Below are 18,160 nucleotides of genomic sequence, written 5' to 3' on the forward strand. Positions count from 1 at the left end.
ACTAATACCAGCATCACAGCAAATATTCTTTTACTACTCGCTGTCTTTTAGCCCTAAAAGCAAGGTTGTAGCAAGGTTGTGATGCGTTTTCTGGAAACCAATCGCATTACAAAAAAGGATGATTCAGCTAAATATTGTACATCGCAGAAAAATACCACCGTTAAGTACAGCACACCTTTATAACAATATCAAAAATGAATGAAAAAATCGACAACACTCGTATTAACGTATTCTTACTCTTTTAATGAAAAGCAAACAGCTGTGTAGTTCAATATCTCTCATTTCAGTAATGAGCCCGTTTTACAGTGCAAACAGAACTACAAAGCCAATATTTATACTTTACACATCAACCTACTGCTTGAAAGGAAAACCTATACATACATTTTAAATAGATGTACATACAAATAAAAATGTTAAACAAAAACAAAAAACTAGTGAGCTACACAACATTTTTGCTTTTTAAAATCAACCAGGTGTGCACCTAACTGGCTGCAAAAATGCAGCAGGAACACACACAAACGATCGTGCAGATGTAATAAATACATGTTACAAAATGCAAAACACGTACACCTTTTGGATTAAAGTTCAAGACGCTTGCTGGGATCCACACACTAATTTGGGACTCAGTGAAACCTGCTTTGATGTAGGATTCATGCTTCAAATTGTCCAAAAGTCACACCTGTTGGGATGCAATACTGACAAAGTCGATCACATTAGTTTAGAACCAGTCATGTCTTAAGCATTTCAGCTAGACCACTACTCGCCTCATTTTGCACGCAGGGAGTTTGTAAGGATTCAATTGCTTTTTTCACAGTCTTCATGCAGCAGGAGCTTAGGGGGTGTGAACAAAACAGTTACTCTGTTGTTTTCCTTCAGCCCAACCTGTTTTCCTGTTTGTTCTGATATTTTCCAAAGATTACTTTTCTTTTACAATTAGGGTCTGATGTGTCCGATCATTTCTGGTCATCGAGAAGTCAGTTTTTTAAATGGTTAGTAGAAAACTGGTGAAATTCTCACTTGATTTCATTAAGATCTAGAATTCAAACACATACGAGCTGCAGAATAACCCCCAGCTAGGCTCAGCTGAGACCGATTACCTTTGCTCACTACGATACTGATGAAACACTGTCAATTATACAGTTAGAGTGTTATAACACTATAGTGTCAAGCCAGACAAAAAAAAACACACCCCAAAAGATCACCCCAAAAAACCTCAAGTGAAAAACAGTTCAATTCTAATCTATATTGGGAATTCTATGCTTTACACAAAAACTCCCACTACAAAGAAGCCAAAATAACAAGTCTTTACTTGAGAGCCTGAAAAAATGAGGAGGAATCCAAAAAGGCTATTGCCTGAGAAAGAACTTTGTACTGTTACCTTTCCAATCGTTCATGGCGTGTTAACGAGATGCAAAGTAACCTGTAACTTCAAAGATAACATGTTTATTCTAGGTATTCCTTCATTTTCAAATGTCTCTTTGCAGGTTTCAGGTGCATATTAACAATAAAAATCAAATGCATTTTAAACCACCCTCTACATTTATATTTTTAGAAGTTTCAACTCAAAGGAATCGAAGTATATTTACCCTTCATATTTAAATTATAAAGATCTACAACAAACTTACTTCATAAAACAGTAATATGAGAACTAAAGGAGTAAGAAATGAAAACTGAACATTCAAATCTTGCAAGTCAGGAAATCCATGGGTGACCATGCTATTTTTGAATTACTGTACAATATCAGCTTATTATCTGCTTTAAGTATTAAGAGATTAGTAAAGAAGTTATTTTTTCTATAAGAATATTTTTGTCGAAGATATTGTAGAAGTATGTCTCATCATACAAGCAGGCAAGGTAGAGTGTGATGAAATAGCTTTCTTCAATCAGATCTGTTTCCAGAAAAGAATTGATCATTTCAGTTGTATTACTATTAACAGATTAGATTCAACAGAATGGCAAGTCAGTCATATGAATAGATTTACATTACAGCTCAGCATTGTCTTGCTTTCTGACCCATGAACTGTGCTTGACTGCTGTACACGGTAACTGTAAGTATATGAAAATGCAGAGGCATCAGTTAGCCAAGAGGAATTTCTTAAGTAGGTTCAGCATTGGTTGCTAATGTTTCACAGCAATCAGCTCTGCGTTTTTCTTTTTTTTTTCCAGCAATGCAAACAGTCAGAAGCAGAAGGAAAAACTGCTCTAGAGGGTATTCCTCTCCAGAATCTCAGAATGTTATCAGTATTATGTCGGAGTCTTTTTACACACTGAGAGACTATTTTTCATTCAAACTAAGACATACTTGAATGTGGTAATAGGGCACATGGCAATGGATTCTCACACTGCATTTACTGTACGACTACTGTCTCTGTCTTGCACCCAGTTTAAGGGACAGGCAAAGAGTATACCACACTTCTTCAGCTACAGTTAACACAGCCTCCTGTTGCAGAAAGGAATGGCTCTGGGGGAAATGCACTAGTCCAAACAAGCAGCTTTTAATATACAGCTACTGTACATACTTTAAAGATTTTTTTTATGATCCTAAAGAAAAAAAAAATCTTAAAACTTCCGATTCTGCAGTCTGCAGAGATGTAAAAGTAATAGCCTGGCTGAAATAATGTGGCAATGAGCATACATAACCAATTCCACATCAAATGTTCAGAGAGAACTTCTACTTCTTCTGTTGCTTTGTAGAAAAAAAAACCCACTTTCACATTCCATCCATCTCCTCCACTGAGTTATTCTCGAGCCCTCCCAATGATGGCCAGAATATAGAGGAAAATGTTAATAATATCCGTGTAGAGGTTGAGGGCAGCAAACACATATTCTTCAGGACTCAATGCCATCTGTTTGTTTCCAAGGAGCAACTGGGTGTCAACTGCCAGGAACTGCAAAAAAACAGAACAAAGCAGATGTTGAAGGACAGAATTTGAGGCAAAAATGTACAGTATATACCACGTTGTGTAGTAAAATAAAACAATACTACAGCTATATTTGACATGAATTCCTGTGTAATGAATCCCTCGGTAAAAAACGCCCCCTCCTGGCTAGTGCATGCATTTTTAAAATAGGGAAATAGGTTCCTGTTTATTTTGTGGCATTGAAGTTTACAGAGAGAGAGAGATTTGACCACAGGTTGTATTTTGGTTAGTTTTGGAGGTAGCTTATGTATTCTTTGGGCCCTTGTAGGCATTATACTGTATAAGAGTTTGAATACTAGGTAACAGCCTGGGGATTTTCTGGGTTCTGCAAATAACATAACTGGTTTGTTGTACGTTTATGATGCGTTTAGTGTGTGTATTTTTAATAAATATTTGATTAACCCCATGTGCCTGAATTACTCTTTTCACCAGAGAACCAAGAACCCATAAGCTTCTAATTATACCAATTTCTCAGGTATATATAATATTGGCAAAAATCTTGGATGGTTACTTATCAATTAATCTGCTCGGCTTATTCCTGATTTTTTCCATTTTTGTAACTCCCCCATTTGTACCAGTATAAAGAATCTAATTAGTAAAAGGAGTGCTCAAACGTCTCTGGGTTCCTGTAACCCAGAGTGGACAATCTAGAATCAACACAAAGGCACCAACACCAAACACACAAGCTTAGTACACCGGTCAGCCCAAACGGGGCCTGACTACGGCCCTCTGGAGGAGTCATGGCAAGACGGAGCCTGTCCTGCAAGTGGAGGAGAAAGACAGTTCGAACTGACCGGGTGTCCCCAAGTCCCCATCGTGAGCCACGGCAATTTTTAAACTTCTTATCCACCATGATTGTGACCAGAGACTTTTCACGTCAGCTATCCAGATTCCACACGTGACCTGACCGTGTCTAACCGGAGACAACTGGGAGCTCAAGGAAGTTTAAAAGGCAATCTTGCTCATTTCTTGGGACACCAAATGAACCTGACTCAGCTTGAAAGCGATTTCTGAAAAGAGGGCCGCAGGACATTTCCCTCCTGTTAAACTCTGTGCGACGCGAGCTGTACGGAGCGGGACGGGACGTACGCATGTGAAGAGCAGGGCTCCCAGGGAGGCGTAGACGATGTGCAGGATGCGGTGCCGGATGAAGATGCAGAGGATGGAGAAGAGAATCAGCACGATGAGACACACGAACAGCACCCCCCGGCAGGACGTGAAGTCGTACTTCGTCTGCGGTGGAGAAGGAGAGACGTTACGAGCTGTGCTGCTGCCATCCTGTGGCACTTGCCGGAACTGCGCATTTCCAACCTGTGTGCAAGCCTTCCTGGTTACAGAAGTCTGCTACGCTCCCACTAAACAGCTATACACGCTGCTGCAGCTGATGTCTTTAGAAAGACGGTTACATTCAGAGCGTACAATTTCTAGAACAGTGCATGAAGTGGTAAATGTCTTGTGAGTGAAGCGCCAGGCATCTCCTGGCTGTGCTTCTGAATTTGGGACACAGCCATGCACTTTCACTTACGCCCAGTTTTAATAGGGGAAAACAGACGGGCTCAGTTTAGTGTAACAAATGAACAAAAGGTAAAGCAACTGACCTGAATGCATACCAGATGAACTGGACCTTCAGCACTTTCTGCAGGCAGGTTTAGTTTCTTGTTTGTGTGAGCAGGTTTGCTTTCCTGTGCCCATCTGCCTTAAGAGTGTCAGGAGCTCTAAAGAGTTTGTATGACCTCCGCCCCAATACAGAACACTGACTGGCCAACACTTGCTACTGACTGTCACTAAAACATTATTTATAATTCAGGCAACGAGAGCTAACACAAAAAAACAACAGGCGTAATTAACTGTAAAACTTGGAGAGACCTTCAGGCAGGTCCAGGATTAATCACTCAAGTGTTTCAGGTGTTTTCCTATAGTTGAAACACGAGTAAGAGAAGGAGCGGAGCGGAGGACTGGAGGGGAGAAAGAGGAGGGTGTGGGGGGACGCACCTGCAGAGAGAATAGCACGACGGTGAAGCAGACCATAGCCGTGATGCCCACCGCCATGATGACCGAGTCTGTGTCGTAGAAGCTGGCGATCATGCCCACCATGTAGGACAAGCTCAGGGTCAGGACTGACTGCAAGACAGAGGGGACAACATGGACTGTGAGGGCTTGGGTTCACTCCAATTCCACCAAATCTCAGGGTTGTTCACGAGCCATCAGTCTGATGGATCAGAGCTGCAGAGTGGTAGCTGATCCACTACACAACACGGAGCTGCTCTGTGCAAAGCTCTGCAGGTTCTAACACACTTCAAATGAATGCCAAAAACTATTTAAGCAGAAAGGTAATATAATCTCTCTCCCTTGTCCACGTACACACGTGACGCTGATGATTACTGGAGCATCAGTGTTTTCCAAACCAAGGACACCGGCAGGTGAAGAACTGCTGGTGTAGTGGCAAAAAAACAGAGGGCAGTCGAAAATAATAACTCACCAGGGCCACAAGGTTCCAGGGATGCTTGCGCCTGAAATCCCCGCAGCAGCTCAGTGCGATAAGCGAGACGAAGAAGATGGCGTAGGACACATAGTAGATCCAGGGGTGCTGCCGCACGAAGAGCTTGGCGTCGTCCACAAACGTGAAGATCGCCACGAATGCGAACGTCACCATCAGCTGCACGGTCAACACCATGAACACCTGGACAGCGCAACACGGGGAAAAAACAGACTCCGTTTCAGAGTCGCGGGGGCCTGTCGGGCTCCCTCCGGCTCTAGACGGCATGGACGTGGAGCAGAGTCCGAGCATATCATAAGAGGAGCGGGCGTCAGACCCCAAAGTAACGCACAGCCATTACACGACTTTTAAAATACAAGCTGTGTTTTTCTTCCCTTTCCACACATTTAAAAACGCGTCTTATGCGCAGGCCTGGCCATCACATAATCAGCATAATAATCTTTTAATCTTGTAATCATTGCAATCTTGAGGTCTTGTAATCATTTAGAGCACAGATTACTAATTACCAATCATTTAGATCACCATCAGACATGACTTTGCGTATGAAACTCAAGACATTTGCTTTCTACTCTAAATTCATTTTCTAGAGTATAACCAAGTCTTGTACTTTTCTCACTTTGGAATAACGTTGTATGCTAAATAAGATGGCTTTGTAATTACCTTGACTTTTTTTGAAGTTTCTGAGGTACAATATTTCATAATAGGTACACTGTATCAACAGTGAGGGAATGGGAGCGCTGTCTGGACACGGTGTAGATAGCAAACACTTCGAATTTTCCCTCCACCTCATAAGGAGAATAAAAACCTCAGAAGGTTTAACACTGGGCACCTCCACGTTTATAACTTACATTCATCTGACATTTAAATGGTTGATAAAGTAAAGGCAACGCAGACGTGTGAAAGTTGTTAGTGCAGTTTAACTAGTTAAGTTTCAGAAACATCCTGTAGTATTGGCGTTTTATGAACTTCTACAGTAGTCATTTTTTCTTTCGCTTCTGGAAATCCATGTTAAGGAGCTGTGTCTTGAAGGCCGGAGCTCTGTTCTGCTTGCTCACCTTGCGGATGAAGGCCTGTCGAATGGACTTGTCCTCCCAGCTTGAAGTGGTGAACTCCTCATTATCATAGTAAGAAGGAGGCACGTCCCCATGGTAACCAGGACTGTTGAGCGGGACTGAACACAATCACACGTACATTTCAGAACGACAAGTTAGAAAGAGCTCATATCTTAGTAACAAGGAAACTTCTTTTACAAAAAAATCATTACTCATAAGCGCCATAACGTTAAACAGCAACCTTAAATTGATTCTGAGAATTAAACAGCAAGCTTAAGTTATATTTGCAGACAGGAACTTTGAAGTCTCCGGAGTCTTGGCATGAACTCAGATGTTCCATTAGGAGTAGTTAATACTATCACTTATACATTGGCATCACCAGCACTAAATCCTTAAATTACAAAGCAAAAACCAGAAACGTAATTCATTATGTGGCTCTTGAAAACTGAATCCCCCCCGTAATTCAATTAATGAAAAACTATCAATCCGTTGTCGTGTTTCTCTTTGAAGAGGATCATTAAGCAAATTCTGAAGCCTGGTCACCTAAGAGGCAGAGGATAAAGAGGGATCCTGCACTACCCCCTCCCCCAAGGCCTGATCACCCCAAGCGCCTTGGGGCAACCTTGTTGTGAAAGGCGCTATATAAAAATAAACTGAATTGAATTGAATCACATGAAATCCCCACAGCTAAGAAGGGCCAACACTGGTCGACAGCTTGGGGATAAAGGACAGTCTTCGGCCTGGCACTCACCGGAGGGGTCGTCGGTGTGGGGAGCGGGGCCCTGGGGCTGGAACCCCGGATGCTGGGGTCCCTGCTGGTAGGGGCCCTGTGGGTAGGGCATCTGTGGAAAAGGCACCTGTGGGAAAGGGAGCTGCTGGCCAGGATAAGCGGGCTGTCCGAACCCGGGGGCCCCCTGCTGAAACGCGGGCTGTCCAAAGGCATCCGTGGGGTAGCCGGGGCCTCCGTAAGTGGGGGCTGGTCCGCCGTACGAAGGGGGACTCTGCCCATAGCTGGGGGGAGGCACCATGAATCCAGCTGGGTTCGGAGCGCCAAAGACAGGGTTATGGAGCGGGTTATTTTCTCCCGGAACATGGTAGCTTTTGTCCTGAGACATCTTTCTGGATGTTCTGAGTTACCTTCAGGGAAAAAGAGAAGAAAATGGTATATTTACTCACAAGCCAGTTACTTAAAAATCACTGACAGTACACAACAGGGCATGTTTCGGATGGGACTTTCGTCTGGCTGAACGTCCCTTGGAACGGATTTTGCCAACAAGCTTTATAAATGCAGGCTGCCAGCCTTTCAACCACCGATCAGCTGTTTGTTGTCTTTTTGTTGACTATCTCCGGGAAGCAAGAGTGAAACTCAGCTGTGTATGCTTCAAGATCAGACGTTCGTTAACTGGCTGCATCCTTACGCCCCAGTGTTTTGGGTAAAAATCACACTTTTCTGGTTGTGCTCGTGTCTTAATCACGGTCAATTTTGGCTACGAAGGCTAAAGTTTCGCTCACGACATAATTCAGTTTACTGCTTAGCAAAATAAGAAAAGCACCAAGAACTCATATATCTGAGCTCAAGTTAAAAGAAGCTGATCTATGTCAACTCATCAACCATCCTTGTGGCTAAACCAGAACTGGCATCTGTGGTTCAGCCAGTAACAGGAACTTCCACTTTCCTTTAAAGCAAATTCCAGAGGAAACGGTACAAGAAGCTCATGTAAGAAAATGAGATGTATTTTTTCAGCTACTGGCAAAAGATGCCTTCACTGTTATGGGCTGATGTCCAGATGTTCCTGGACTGCATGATTTCTGTAGTGTCACCTGGTGTACTGTAACACCAACTGGTGAGCAAGAGCTACGATTTGTCATACTACTTTAGTGTGTTTCTAGAAACTGCTGGATCTCAATTAGCTAATAAAAGCCATAGGAGCTACATGGGCTGAATGGCCTCTTCTCATCTGAAAGAACATTCTTACTTTCTTATTTTCCACACTAGGAATGAGAACTGCTGTACAATGAATAAGAAAAAAGCCAAAGACTTGTCGCTTCTTTTTTATATTTATTCTCACCTGGGGACACAGTTACTTGGCAGAAAGGGTTTCTAACAGTATCACTGAATGTAACCGCTAGTTTTTTTTATGTACAGGCAGAGACAGGATACAACAACATCCCTGAGGCAGGGAGATGCAAGTACTGGCAACAGAAGCACCCAGTTTCTCTTCCTCTCAGTCCAACAAATAAACGAGGATTATTCAGGTCCTCCTGTACCTTTGTTAAGGTGCTGAAGCTAGTGGAGTCCACTCTGAGGGGCTGCCCTGCTGAAACAGCTTTAATTTGCCTTGGGTTACTGTGTCGTTCTCCCTTGTGAACAGTTCTCTGCAGGACAAGGGTCACAAGTCATGGGTTACCAAAACCTTGACATCATGCGACCTTACGTCACCCATGGAAAGCACCTGAAAACCCTACAACTTCCTCATCGCTTTTCGCTGTTATGATCTGCTTCTTATTTCACACATTTTTAACTCCTTGAGGCTGAGCTCATACCGCAGAGGGGAAAGGCTTTTTTTCTGTGCACGACTAAGACAAGGGCCACCTGAGAACCTCACTTAGAATCTAACTTGAAGGACACAAATGGGTTGCGAGCTGCTTTGAAGCTTATTTCAGAGGGGGACACACAGCAAGGGGTATGGCCACGCACCTCTGGGGCTCCCTGAAATACAGGGACACTCTCCACCCCCTGTCAAACTCTCCAACAGCACTAACAGTGGATTTGCTCTTCGTTTAAGACTTGATAATTAATTCCAGTATCACTTAATACTACTGCAAACTTACTGAGAGGGAACAGAGATCTGCTTGTCAAGAAAGGTTCTCAAATACTGTGAAAATGAGGGACATTTCCACCTGACAAGCGAAGCAGCTCAGATTCCACTACCAAGGCATGTCCTCCCTCACTGCTCTGCTCCTCCTGGCTAGCAAATTAAAAATGAACCAAGCCCGCAGTTTTGTTGAGATTTGATCTTTTTTGCGCTTCAAAACAGTTCAAAGAACTTAAAACCTTTACACAATATACCACAAGTTGAAAAATCAACCAAGTGTGCAGCTGTAGAAATGTACACAATTCTTTATTTGCTCCATATCATCGTGCACATACTGTATACTCAAAGTAGGTTAAAATCTGCCGAGTTCAGCTGTTAGCCAGGTGATCAGATGATTTAAGGGAGTTATGAGTGTTAGGAAAAACAGCACACACAATGCTTAACATTTTGCATCTGTGAATTTTCTGAATGACGCCGTCTTGCACTTTCCGTTCTCCCTTTTAAGAGCAAAGCTTGAATATTCCTGCTCGCCAGTGAGAACACCTTAGCTGAACATACAGTGGAAATGATAGCGACTTTAACACTTGAGAGCGAGTTCCTACCTTTGTGGGTATTCTAGGTTTACATTTCCCTTTGTCGGCAAAGAAATCCAGCAGGAGAAAACGGTACCCATTCACAGACGCTCCAGTGTTCTCCTAAGGACTCCTCTTCACTTCAAAACACATTTGCTTCATGGCAGGAGGTTTTCAAGTGGCTTGATTTCATATTATTAGAATTGCATTTTCAATCTCATTTTTTATGAGACTGAATGGACTTAATGGATATGAAATTCAATGGACTGTGTTCCCTTTTTTTTTTTCTCCCCAGGAATCTGTACACTGCAGAGTGAGGGAACTGTTTTAAAAAGTCTCTCCGAGAGCCAGCATGCCCAGAAGTAAGCTGGACAAGTCTTTAATATTGATGTGCGAGAAGCAAAGCTCTGGAATTTTTTTTTAGGTTGTTTAACCTACTGAAGTGACATTTTTCACAGCATTGTTCCAAAAGAGACTGAAGATGACCCAAACAACCTGATACTCTTCAACAAGGAGGATAAAGTCTTCAACCAAAGAAATAATGTATCTACTTTTTTGAAGACAGAGTAACATTCTGTTGAAAATAATGTGCATACATCACTTAGAATTTGCAAGGCATCTTAAACAACTTCTATTTTTGCATGTCACCTCAACTGAAATCTTCAGGTTAGTTCACATTATTTATTTAGTTCCTTCTAGATCTTTAAGGCTGTTGATAGATCTGCCTTTTAGGTCACAGTTTCCCATAATCCCCTGACTTCCTGTGTGACTACCGTGGTTGAGCCATGAACTGGCTCTGGCTTCAGACAGAGTATAGATTAATACTACAGACTGTAAACACCAGCTCGCTCCCTCTTTGTGCTTCACAAATAAACTGCATGTTTGTCAAAGACAAAAAAAACAACAACTCCATGAACACACTACCTTTCGATTGGATAACAGCATGTCAAGACAAGGTCCTTACCTCACTGTGGTTGTGGCTGATTCCTGCAAGTTCATATACTACAATACGCAACCAAAACTGACTCAGAAATTCCTTCTGAGAATGTCTCAAAGTCCGCAGCACTGAAAACAAATGACATGCTTTTCGTAACCACGTGTACGCATCTGCTGCTGTTCTCAGGAAGCTGCATGTTAGTCTCTCAAATGCTCAATGCTATCACCACATTAACTTAGGTTTACTGAAAAAAAGATAGTCCCCTTGACTAAACTTCAAGCAGTTGTGAAAAACACCCAATACTCAATCCAGATATCACCACGGAGTCATCATTTTGTTACAGTGAAACCTACCCACAAAGCCCTGTGAATTGTCACCATTTCACTCCAGCTGTTTAAGTATTTCTGTACTGATTTACTCCCCACCTCACAGGTTCGTTCATCAAATCCTGGTCTCCCGTCTGTCCCCCAAGCCTGTCTACACTTTATGGGCGACAGGGCGTTCTCCTGTTATGCCCCAAAGGATATCAGAGAGTCACCTTCCCTAATCACTTTCAAATCCAGACTCAAAACCTTCATTTTTAGAGGGGTTTTTATTGAAATGGTTCTGTGTGCACCTTTGCTCCTACTGTATTCCATACTCTCATTGTGTATATTCAATGTATATATTTTGTGTATTTTTTGTTTTGTTGTTGTGTAAAACACTTTGACAAGCCGCTCTTGAAGGCGCTATATAAAAATAAAGTAATGATTATTAATTATTAGTGATAAAGCAATAAATAAAGTTTATGATTATTAAGTACTTCGACAATGTGGAGTATTTCAATTTCTCCGTAAAGATGGCGGTTTTGAGATCTCCGTGTTCTTCTCATCCCAAATGCACTTTGATTTTTATTAACGATGTTTAGCTAGAACTATCCAAAGGCATTCTCTTCCATCAATGACTAGTCCTCCATTATTAAACATGCTACAGCCAGGCCCAGCCGAGTGGCTCAGCCGGTCAAGGCACCCGCTGAGCTCCATGAGCCCGGGTTCAAGCCTGGCTCTCGTCGTTAGCTAACCGTGCCTGGCTAGCTAATGCAGGATTGGCCGAGTGCAGCCGAGAAGGGGGTGGGGCTAGCTGTCTGGGGCTCCCAGCAGCTCCCCTCGGCCTCCAGGAGTCAAGGTTAAAACATCATCTAAAACCTTACTGTTGCAGGTGACTTCCAGGGCAAGGATTAAAGCCCTAAAGCCCCAGGGGCACTCTGCACATCCTCCTTCAGAAGTCAGATTAGGACACATGAACACTGCCTTTATGCTTAATGACAGAGTGCTCCTATTGCCAGGGAATGCCGGAACACTTTCCCTTCACTGTCAGAACTTGCAAGTTTTTCCTTGACCGGTCTCAGGGGAGATCCAACAATAACAGTCTTCTTCAAGGCAGGCAATATTCATTTCATATTGCATCTGAATAAACAAATCAGATCTGCTGTTGTCCAAGTCATATGTATGCCTTTCCCCTCTGGCATTTCAAAACACATCACGTAGGTTCATCTGGAAAGCTTCTTCTTTGCTGCAAATTAACCATTTGTTGTGATCCTTTGGGAAAAAAATGAAAATTGGTTCTTTAAGGTAGTTCTCAATGCTGATGGAGTAGGTATGACAGCTGGGATAAAGATCAAAAAGACTTTCCAGAGAGCGCCAACGGAAAAAACACTCTTGTCTTTGTGGTCTTTCTCCCAATCTCCCCAAACCAATCAGTTGCCACAGAAGTCTGTTTCAATAAAGAAATATAAATCCGCTTATCAGAGCTGATGAGAGATCGAGCCTGATGTTATTTCTGCTCCCTCTAAAGTAGTCCAGCAGAGGATTAGCCGTGAGGCATTAACGTGCTACAAGGTGAACAATGTTATGCGTGTCAGAGCACAATTAGGTGGCTGAAACTAGATGGATAACATCCTAATAGTTATTGTTAAGGGATCTGGATTTTAACACAAAAAGTACTTGCAGTATAAATGCAGTTAATGCAGATCTCTGGTAACACTGTCTATTACGTCAGACCTGCCCTGGAAGAGCCAAGTGAAACTTTATTTATTTTTACTACAAGCAGTAACTGCATTCCGTTTTACTGACCGTAACAAAACTTGCTGACGGAATATGCAAACCCTCTTGTATTTTGGGAAGAGGTGTGTGGCTTTTATCCAGGACTCCTGAGCGTATGAAGGTGAGGGAAGGGACATGATTTAGGCTCACAGGGGCCTGTTATTTCTCCACAGCTGCCCCGTGTGAGAGCAGACAGGCGGCAGACGGGAAGGGCTGGGTGCCGTGACTTGTAACGTTGGCATTTAAGGCACTCGGAGAGGAGGAACAGCTTCGTTCCCAGAGGAAAAGCCCCCAAACTGCTGTACAACTGCCAAGAAGAGAGCAATCCACCACACTGAGCACATGACATACTGTAACTGCCGCCACTCTGCTGACCACCAATGACAGAACTACACCTGGCGGCAGAGGTGCTCAGGTGAGGCTTGTTCCAGTTCTCGGCTGCGTTCCTTCAGACCAGAAAAGACGTGGGAAAGCAACCTGTGGTGGACCTGAATCAGCCTACCCACCGGGATTCTTTTCTCAGGTCACGGAGAGAAGCAGAAATCTTTCCTCTGTCAACCGGAGAGAGTACACTTGAGTGACTGCAGTGTGTCGACTCAAAACACAGAAAAGAGGGAATAAAGTGGCGACGACCTTCGTCATCTTCTGCGTGGCGTCTGTAACCTTATTTTAGAGGCTACGGGTGAAGTGGAAACACCTTGTTTTAACAAAGGGGTGTTCCGATTTAACACCGCGGTCTCTGTGGCTCCATTATGGTGGGAATTTAACCAGACACAGTCCTACTCAAATGAAGCTCCAAAGCCATTCTTCCAGGAAATGGGTGTTCTCGTAATGTTTCCCTGCTGTTGTTCTCTGGGCTTCAGTTGTTTCACTTTCACAATGACTTTGTCTGAGCAATCTTTTCCATCACCCAGCCCTGAAAGACCTCTCGCATTCTATCAGCCTTGTCACATGGAGAAAACGTTAGAAATACACCACAGGACGAGTGGAAACTCCATGAAAGTGCACTGAAAACACAGAAGAGGAGGCCCTTCTCTTTACGGAAAGGGTTTGGGAGTATGGAACAAGCTGTCTTCCACTCTGTATCTGTATCCACATTTGCCCACTACTGAATTTTCTTTACTGCAGTGCTTTTGGTTTCACAACACTTACTGATCCCCAATTTTGGAAGCATGTGCAAAGTTAATTAGTTCCTACAGATACCTGACATGTGGCTCATGTGCTAAAATTTGCGAATGTTGTATTTAAAACAAATTCTGTAGACGGGACCTACTGTAATTCACACATTAAAGTATGGGAATCTATTTGAATACTTTTGAAAAATCACATACAGTAGGGGAACAAACTCTTCCCACATGCATTGGATTTATCCCACACCTAATCCAGTCACAAATGAACTCCTGAGATACTATTTTCTATACAGTCATTCAAAATACATACATCAGAACATCCAGCATGAATTGAAATAAACAGTTCTTATCGCATTGTACTGAATGTTGATAAGACTTAATTAGCAGATCGGTATTAGCTTTGCAGTTTTTATGACAGTCTGAAGGAATAAGACGACACACTGTACTGTCCTCAGTGGCTCCTGTCACAGACTGTTGTGTGAAGAGGCGGTTTGTAAATTAATAAGCGACACTGAGATCATTGTAACCGAGGAAGCGTTCAAGCCGGCGGACCAGTTTCTGTTTAGCTAAGGGGCACCACCATGTGAGTGCGTTACATCACATGGCAGGGTGTTCCCCTCTTGGGAAGACATTATAATCCCTTCTCGTTTATAATATCCACAGCGGCCCGGAAGGCCACTTCTTTGTTCAAAAGAAAACCCCGTCTAACGTTCTCTAGACAGACTGAAACAGAGACCCCAAAATGTTTGAGCCAAACGCTTGTAAACATTGACTGCAGCCGGTTAACCGCTGGATAAAACTACACACCGGGAGTTTCTCTCATAGATACACATCAAAACGGTTTTGTTTAGAAACGCAAATCAAAGAAGTCTTTAATCGCATGCTAAAGACCGGCTTCGTCGAGAAAACAGCTGCCTTGTCGTAACTCAAAGTAGAAATTCAGTCAACCACCTCCGCCTTTGGACGGGTCAGGTCGGGTCGGGAAGGCGGGCCCGACACACGCTACACTGCGGTACTGGACTGTGCCGCAGCGGTGCGGGACCGGACCAGACCGGACTGCGGTCCAACACGGCAGAGCATTCAGGGCTGTGAGCCAGCACATTGGCTGGTCAAAAGAGGAGGAAAAACACAAAGTGGCGAACACGAAAAGGCAACACAGGCCAAAATCGATTTCTTAATTAAAGCTCCCAGTTGCCGCCTGTCTACTTTCCACCACACTGTCCGCGCACGGTGCGCGACATGACAGCTGAAAACGAAAGAGAACCAGGCTTAAGCAACCGATGGATAATTAATAAACGTCGGAATTCCCAGATGCAATATTAAAGGACTGCCTTCAAAAGACCTGAATGAGTTTTCCGTCCCATTCCTGAAAGCGGGATACCCAGGCGCTGAAAGCGGATTGCTTGCCCAGACATGGACGCGATGCTCGCCGGCAGCCCAGCTCCCGGCCGACAGCCATGTTGCTTCGGGCTGCAGCGACGCGCCCGGCGGAGGAGGCTCTGCCTGTCCGGGCTCGGTTCGCTTCGGTTTGGCTCCGGAGACCCACAAGAGGCTGCCTGATCATGCATGGATGTGCCGGACAGGCAAGACGTCAACACATTGAGACGTGAAAACTAACCGTTAATGAATGTGTGTCACAGCTGCCGAATAAAATAGGCAAAGCCGCGACTTTAAGGCGCTTCTCTCCGTTAATCAGCTTTCATTTCGCGCAGTTGCCAAGCATGGCAGATTATACACCGAGAGTCGGCATTCGCCTTCACGCTCTTTTCATGTTTAGGTCCCTTTATGTGTTGCTACTGTATCATTCATAGTTATATCACACCTTGCGCTGCTGGTGTTTTGCAGTGCGGTGCCGCACATTTCCAGGCGCTCGATCGGGGCCTCAGTGCGCTGAAGCTACATCAGTGTCACCTCACCTGGATCATTACTGAACCACGACTCGCTCTCTCTTCCACAGACTGCCATTGGTTTCCTTCGTTATTATTAACCCTATTAATATCTCCCTGCGATCACCCTATAAACACACCTTATTACGAATTTCGCAGCTACACACAAACAAAACAAGGACGTACGTGTTCTTACCTTGTTATTGTCCTTCTGGATTTATCAGCAATGTTTTATAGTCCCAAAACGCACTTCTGCGTCAGTAAGAGTATTTTATTTCGCTTATCGTCCGTCCAGACTGTAGCGCTTGATCTCACCCCACTGTCTCTCTCTCGCCCACCTCGGATTTCACCAGCACGCGGTGACGTCATCGCACGCCCTCGTCATATGACAGGCTTCAGAGGGGTCCACGCGCTGGCTTGTCTTCATTGCGTAGCTTCACACATTTCGTAACGCCTTGGTGCAGGTCCGCTACGTCACGGTTTTGTAACGCTAGCAAACGATAAATATCAACATCAACATTTGGTACCCGAGCCACCACAAACTGTTAACACGACTTATAGATTTAAGGTGCAAAACAAACAAACGCCATGACGTACAAAATACGTACTAATTATGAGAACAACATGTTGTTATTATTGTGTTGTTAGTATTTATGTCATGGGTTGTGAGCTGCCAGTTCGTAAACGTTTCTACACCGTGTGTATAGTGTTGAATTCATACTTTGACACAAATGCTTGCAGTTTAGTAAATCTACTTACTTCACAAACTCCTTTCACTCATCTTGGATGAAGCAAAGGGTGTCACAAAAACATTAAGCAGTTCGTATTTCTCCAGAACAGTGTTTATTTTCCAGTACTATGAACAGGAAAAAAAACAGAAGATGCTTCAGGAGGTTCTGTGGCAGTTCAGTACATAATGTCCTAGCCATGTTGTTTGGATTGACATACTGTGCCATGGGCTCCTTCCAGTAACAATCTTGGATCATTAAGGTACCTGCAGCCAAATGAAGACCCCACCAAATAGCCTCCTCTAGTTTATTATGTTTAATTAGCCATGTTTCGCTAATTCAATTAGTTAAATTAACTAGCAGCTAATTGATAATTCTCAAAGTGTTGAATTGACATTTTCTTATTAGTAATGTGAAGCTTTGTTGAAATGCTATTGGTCAGAGCAGTGTCAGTGTGTTTTGGCTGCAAAGAAACAAGAAGAGGTCAATTCCACACTGGAAAGTAGGAAGAAACTATTTCAACCATTGAGCCTCTTCATGTGTATGTTGCGTTTTTTCCTTCCTACTTTTCAGTGTGAAATGAACCTTTTTTATTCCTCTGCAACTTTTATACCATTGTACAAAATTCACAAAATGACTTTTGCACTCTGCAATTTTTTACAGTTCAGAATTTTGTTTGCTAATAGTGTAGGTCACCAAGCATTAGGTAAATATCATTATTACAATAAAACAAAGTAGGAGCTCATTGCCCCAGGCAGACTATCTCTCACAGAAGCATCCATATCCATATGGGCTAATGTGTACTGTGTTTTTCAACAGGCTTCACAGATTAAGTGAACAAATACAGACTAAAGGGGTCTGATTTTAAAATACTGTACATATTTATTGACACACATTTGCAACACTTTCTCAGTGCATACTGGCCTTTCAAAAAGTTACAATAAGAATACATTAAGTAGACCACAGAAAGAAAAAAAATACCATTATTTCAAAAACACAGAAGCGTTTCAGTTTTATGAGTTACAATACAGTATATTCCAATTCGGTTATTAAAACTTTGCTACAGATTGTTAAATAGCTTTGGAATTTTGTAGCTCTCATAGTTTCTAGTTTACAAGGAAAGAAAATTTGTTTTATTTTCTACCACTGTTACTCTTTACTGCTTTACATAACTCTTAATTGTGACTTATTTGACAGCTCTTTCGTTTCTTGCAGTTCATCTATCTGAATTGCCATTCTGCTTGCTAACTATTAAATATTTCTTCTGGCTAATGAAGTACTTATCTTGAGGAAAAATGTACATTTTTCAAGAGAGAGATTTCAAAGTTGGCTGTGACATTTTTTGTGTTGCCAGTAAAAAGCAAAAGTCAGCAATTTAAGCAAAACAAACAAGTCAAAGTACTTTTCTTTAAACATTTAATATTTAGGAATGTTTCCTAATGGCATGACCTGAGAGATAAAAAAAATAAGTTTGTCCAATGACTCAATAGGTAATTTTCCAAATACAGATTTAAAATGATGAAGGGTTGTGTTTTTAAAT

The 18,160-nt window shown here is 42.8% G+C and overlaps 1 protein-coding gene across 2 annotated transcripts; it reads right to left on the reverse strand.

The window, feature by feature from the left end:
- Positions 1 to 222: 222 nt before the first annotated feature.
- Positions 223 to 16,272, reverse strand: grinaa (glutamate receptor, ionotropic, N-methyl D-aspartate-associated protein 1a (glutamate binding)). Of its 2 annotated transcripts, none has more exons than XM_088929744.1 (7): positions 16,089 to 16,272; positions 7,222 to 7,607; positions 6,474 to 6,589; positions 5,401 to 5,601; positions 4,914 to 5,042; positions 4,011 to 4,154; positions 223 to 2,888 (listed from the first exon to the last, which is right to left on the reverse strand). In XM_088929744.1, exons 2-7 carry the CDS (start codon positions 7,583 to 7,585, stop codon positions 2,739 to 2,741), a joined length of 1,104 nt encoding a protein of 367 aa, XP_088785870.1. In that variant the 5' UTR covers positions 7,586 to 7,607; positions 16,089 to 16,272; the 3' UTR covers positions 223 to 2,738. The 2 variants fall into 2 exon arrangements, with proteins under 2 accessions (XP_088785870.1, XP_088785871.1); XM_088929745.1 differs by lacking the exon at positions 16,089 to 16,272 and adding an exon at positions 9,889 to 9,974.
- Between the last annotated feature and the right edge of the window lie 1,888 nt (positions 16,273 to 18,160).

The sequence above is a fragment of the Atractosteus spatula genome, chromosome 12 (genome assembly GCF_055471065.1).
Source record: "Atractosteus spatula isolate fAtrSpa1 chromosome 12, fAtrSpa1.hap1, whole genome shotgun sequence".
NCBI classification, from domain to species: domain Eukaryota; kingdom Metazoa; phylum Chordata; class Actinopteri; order Semionotiformes; family Lepisosteidae; genus Atractosteus; species Atractosteus spatula.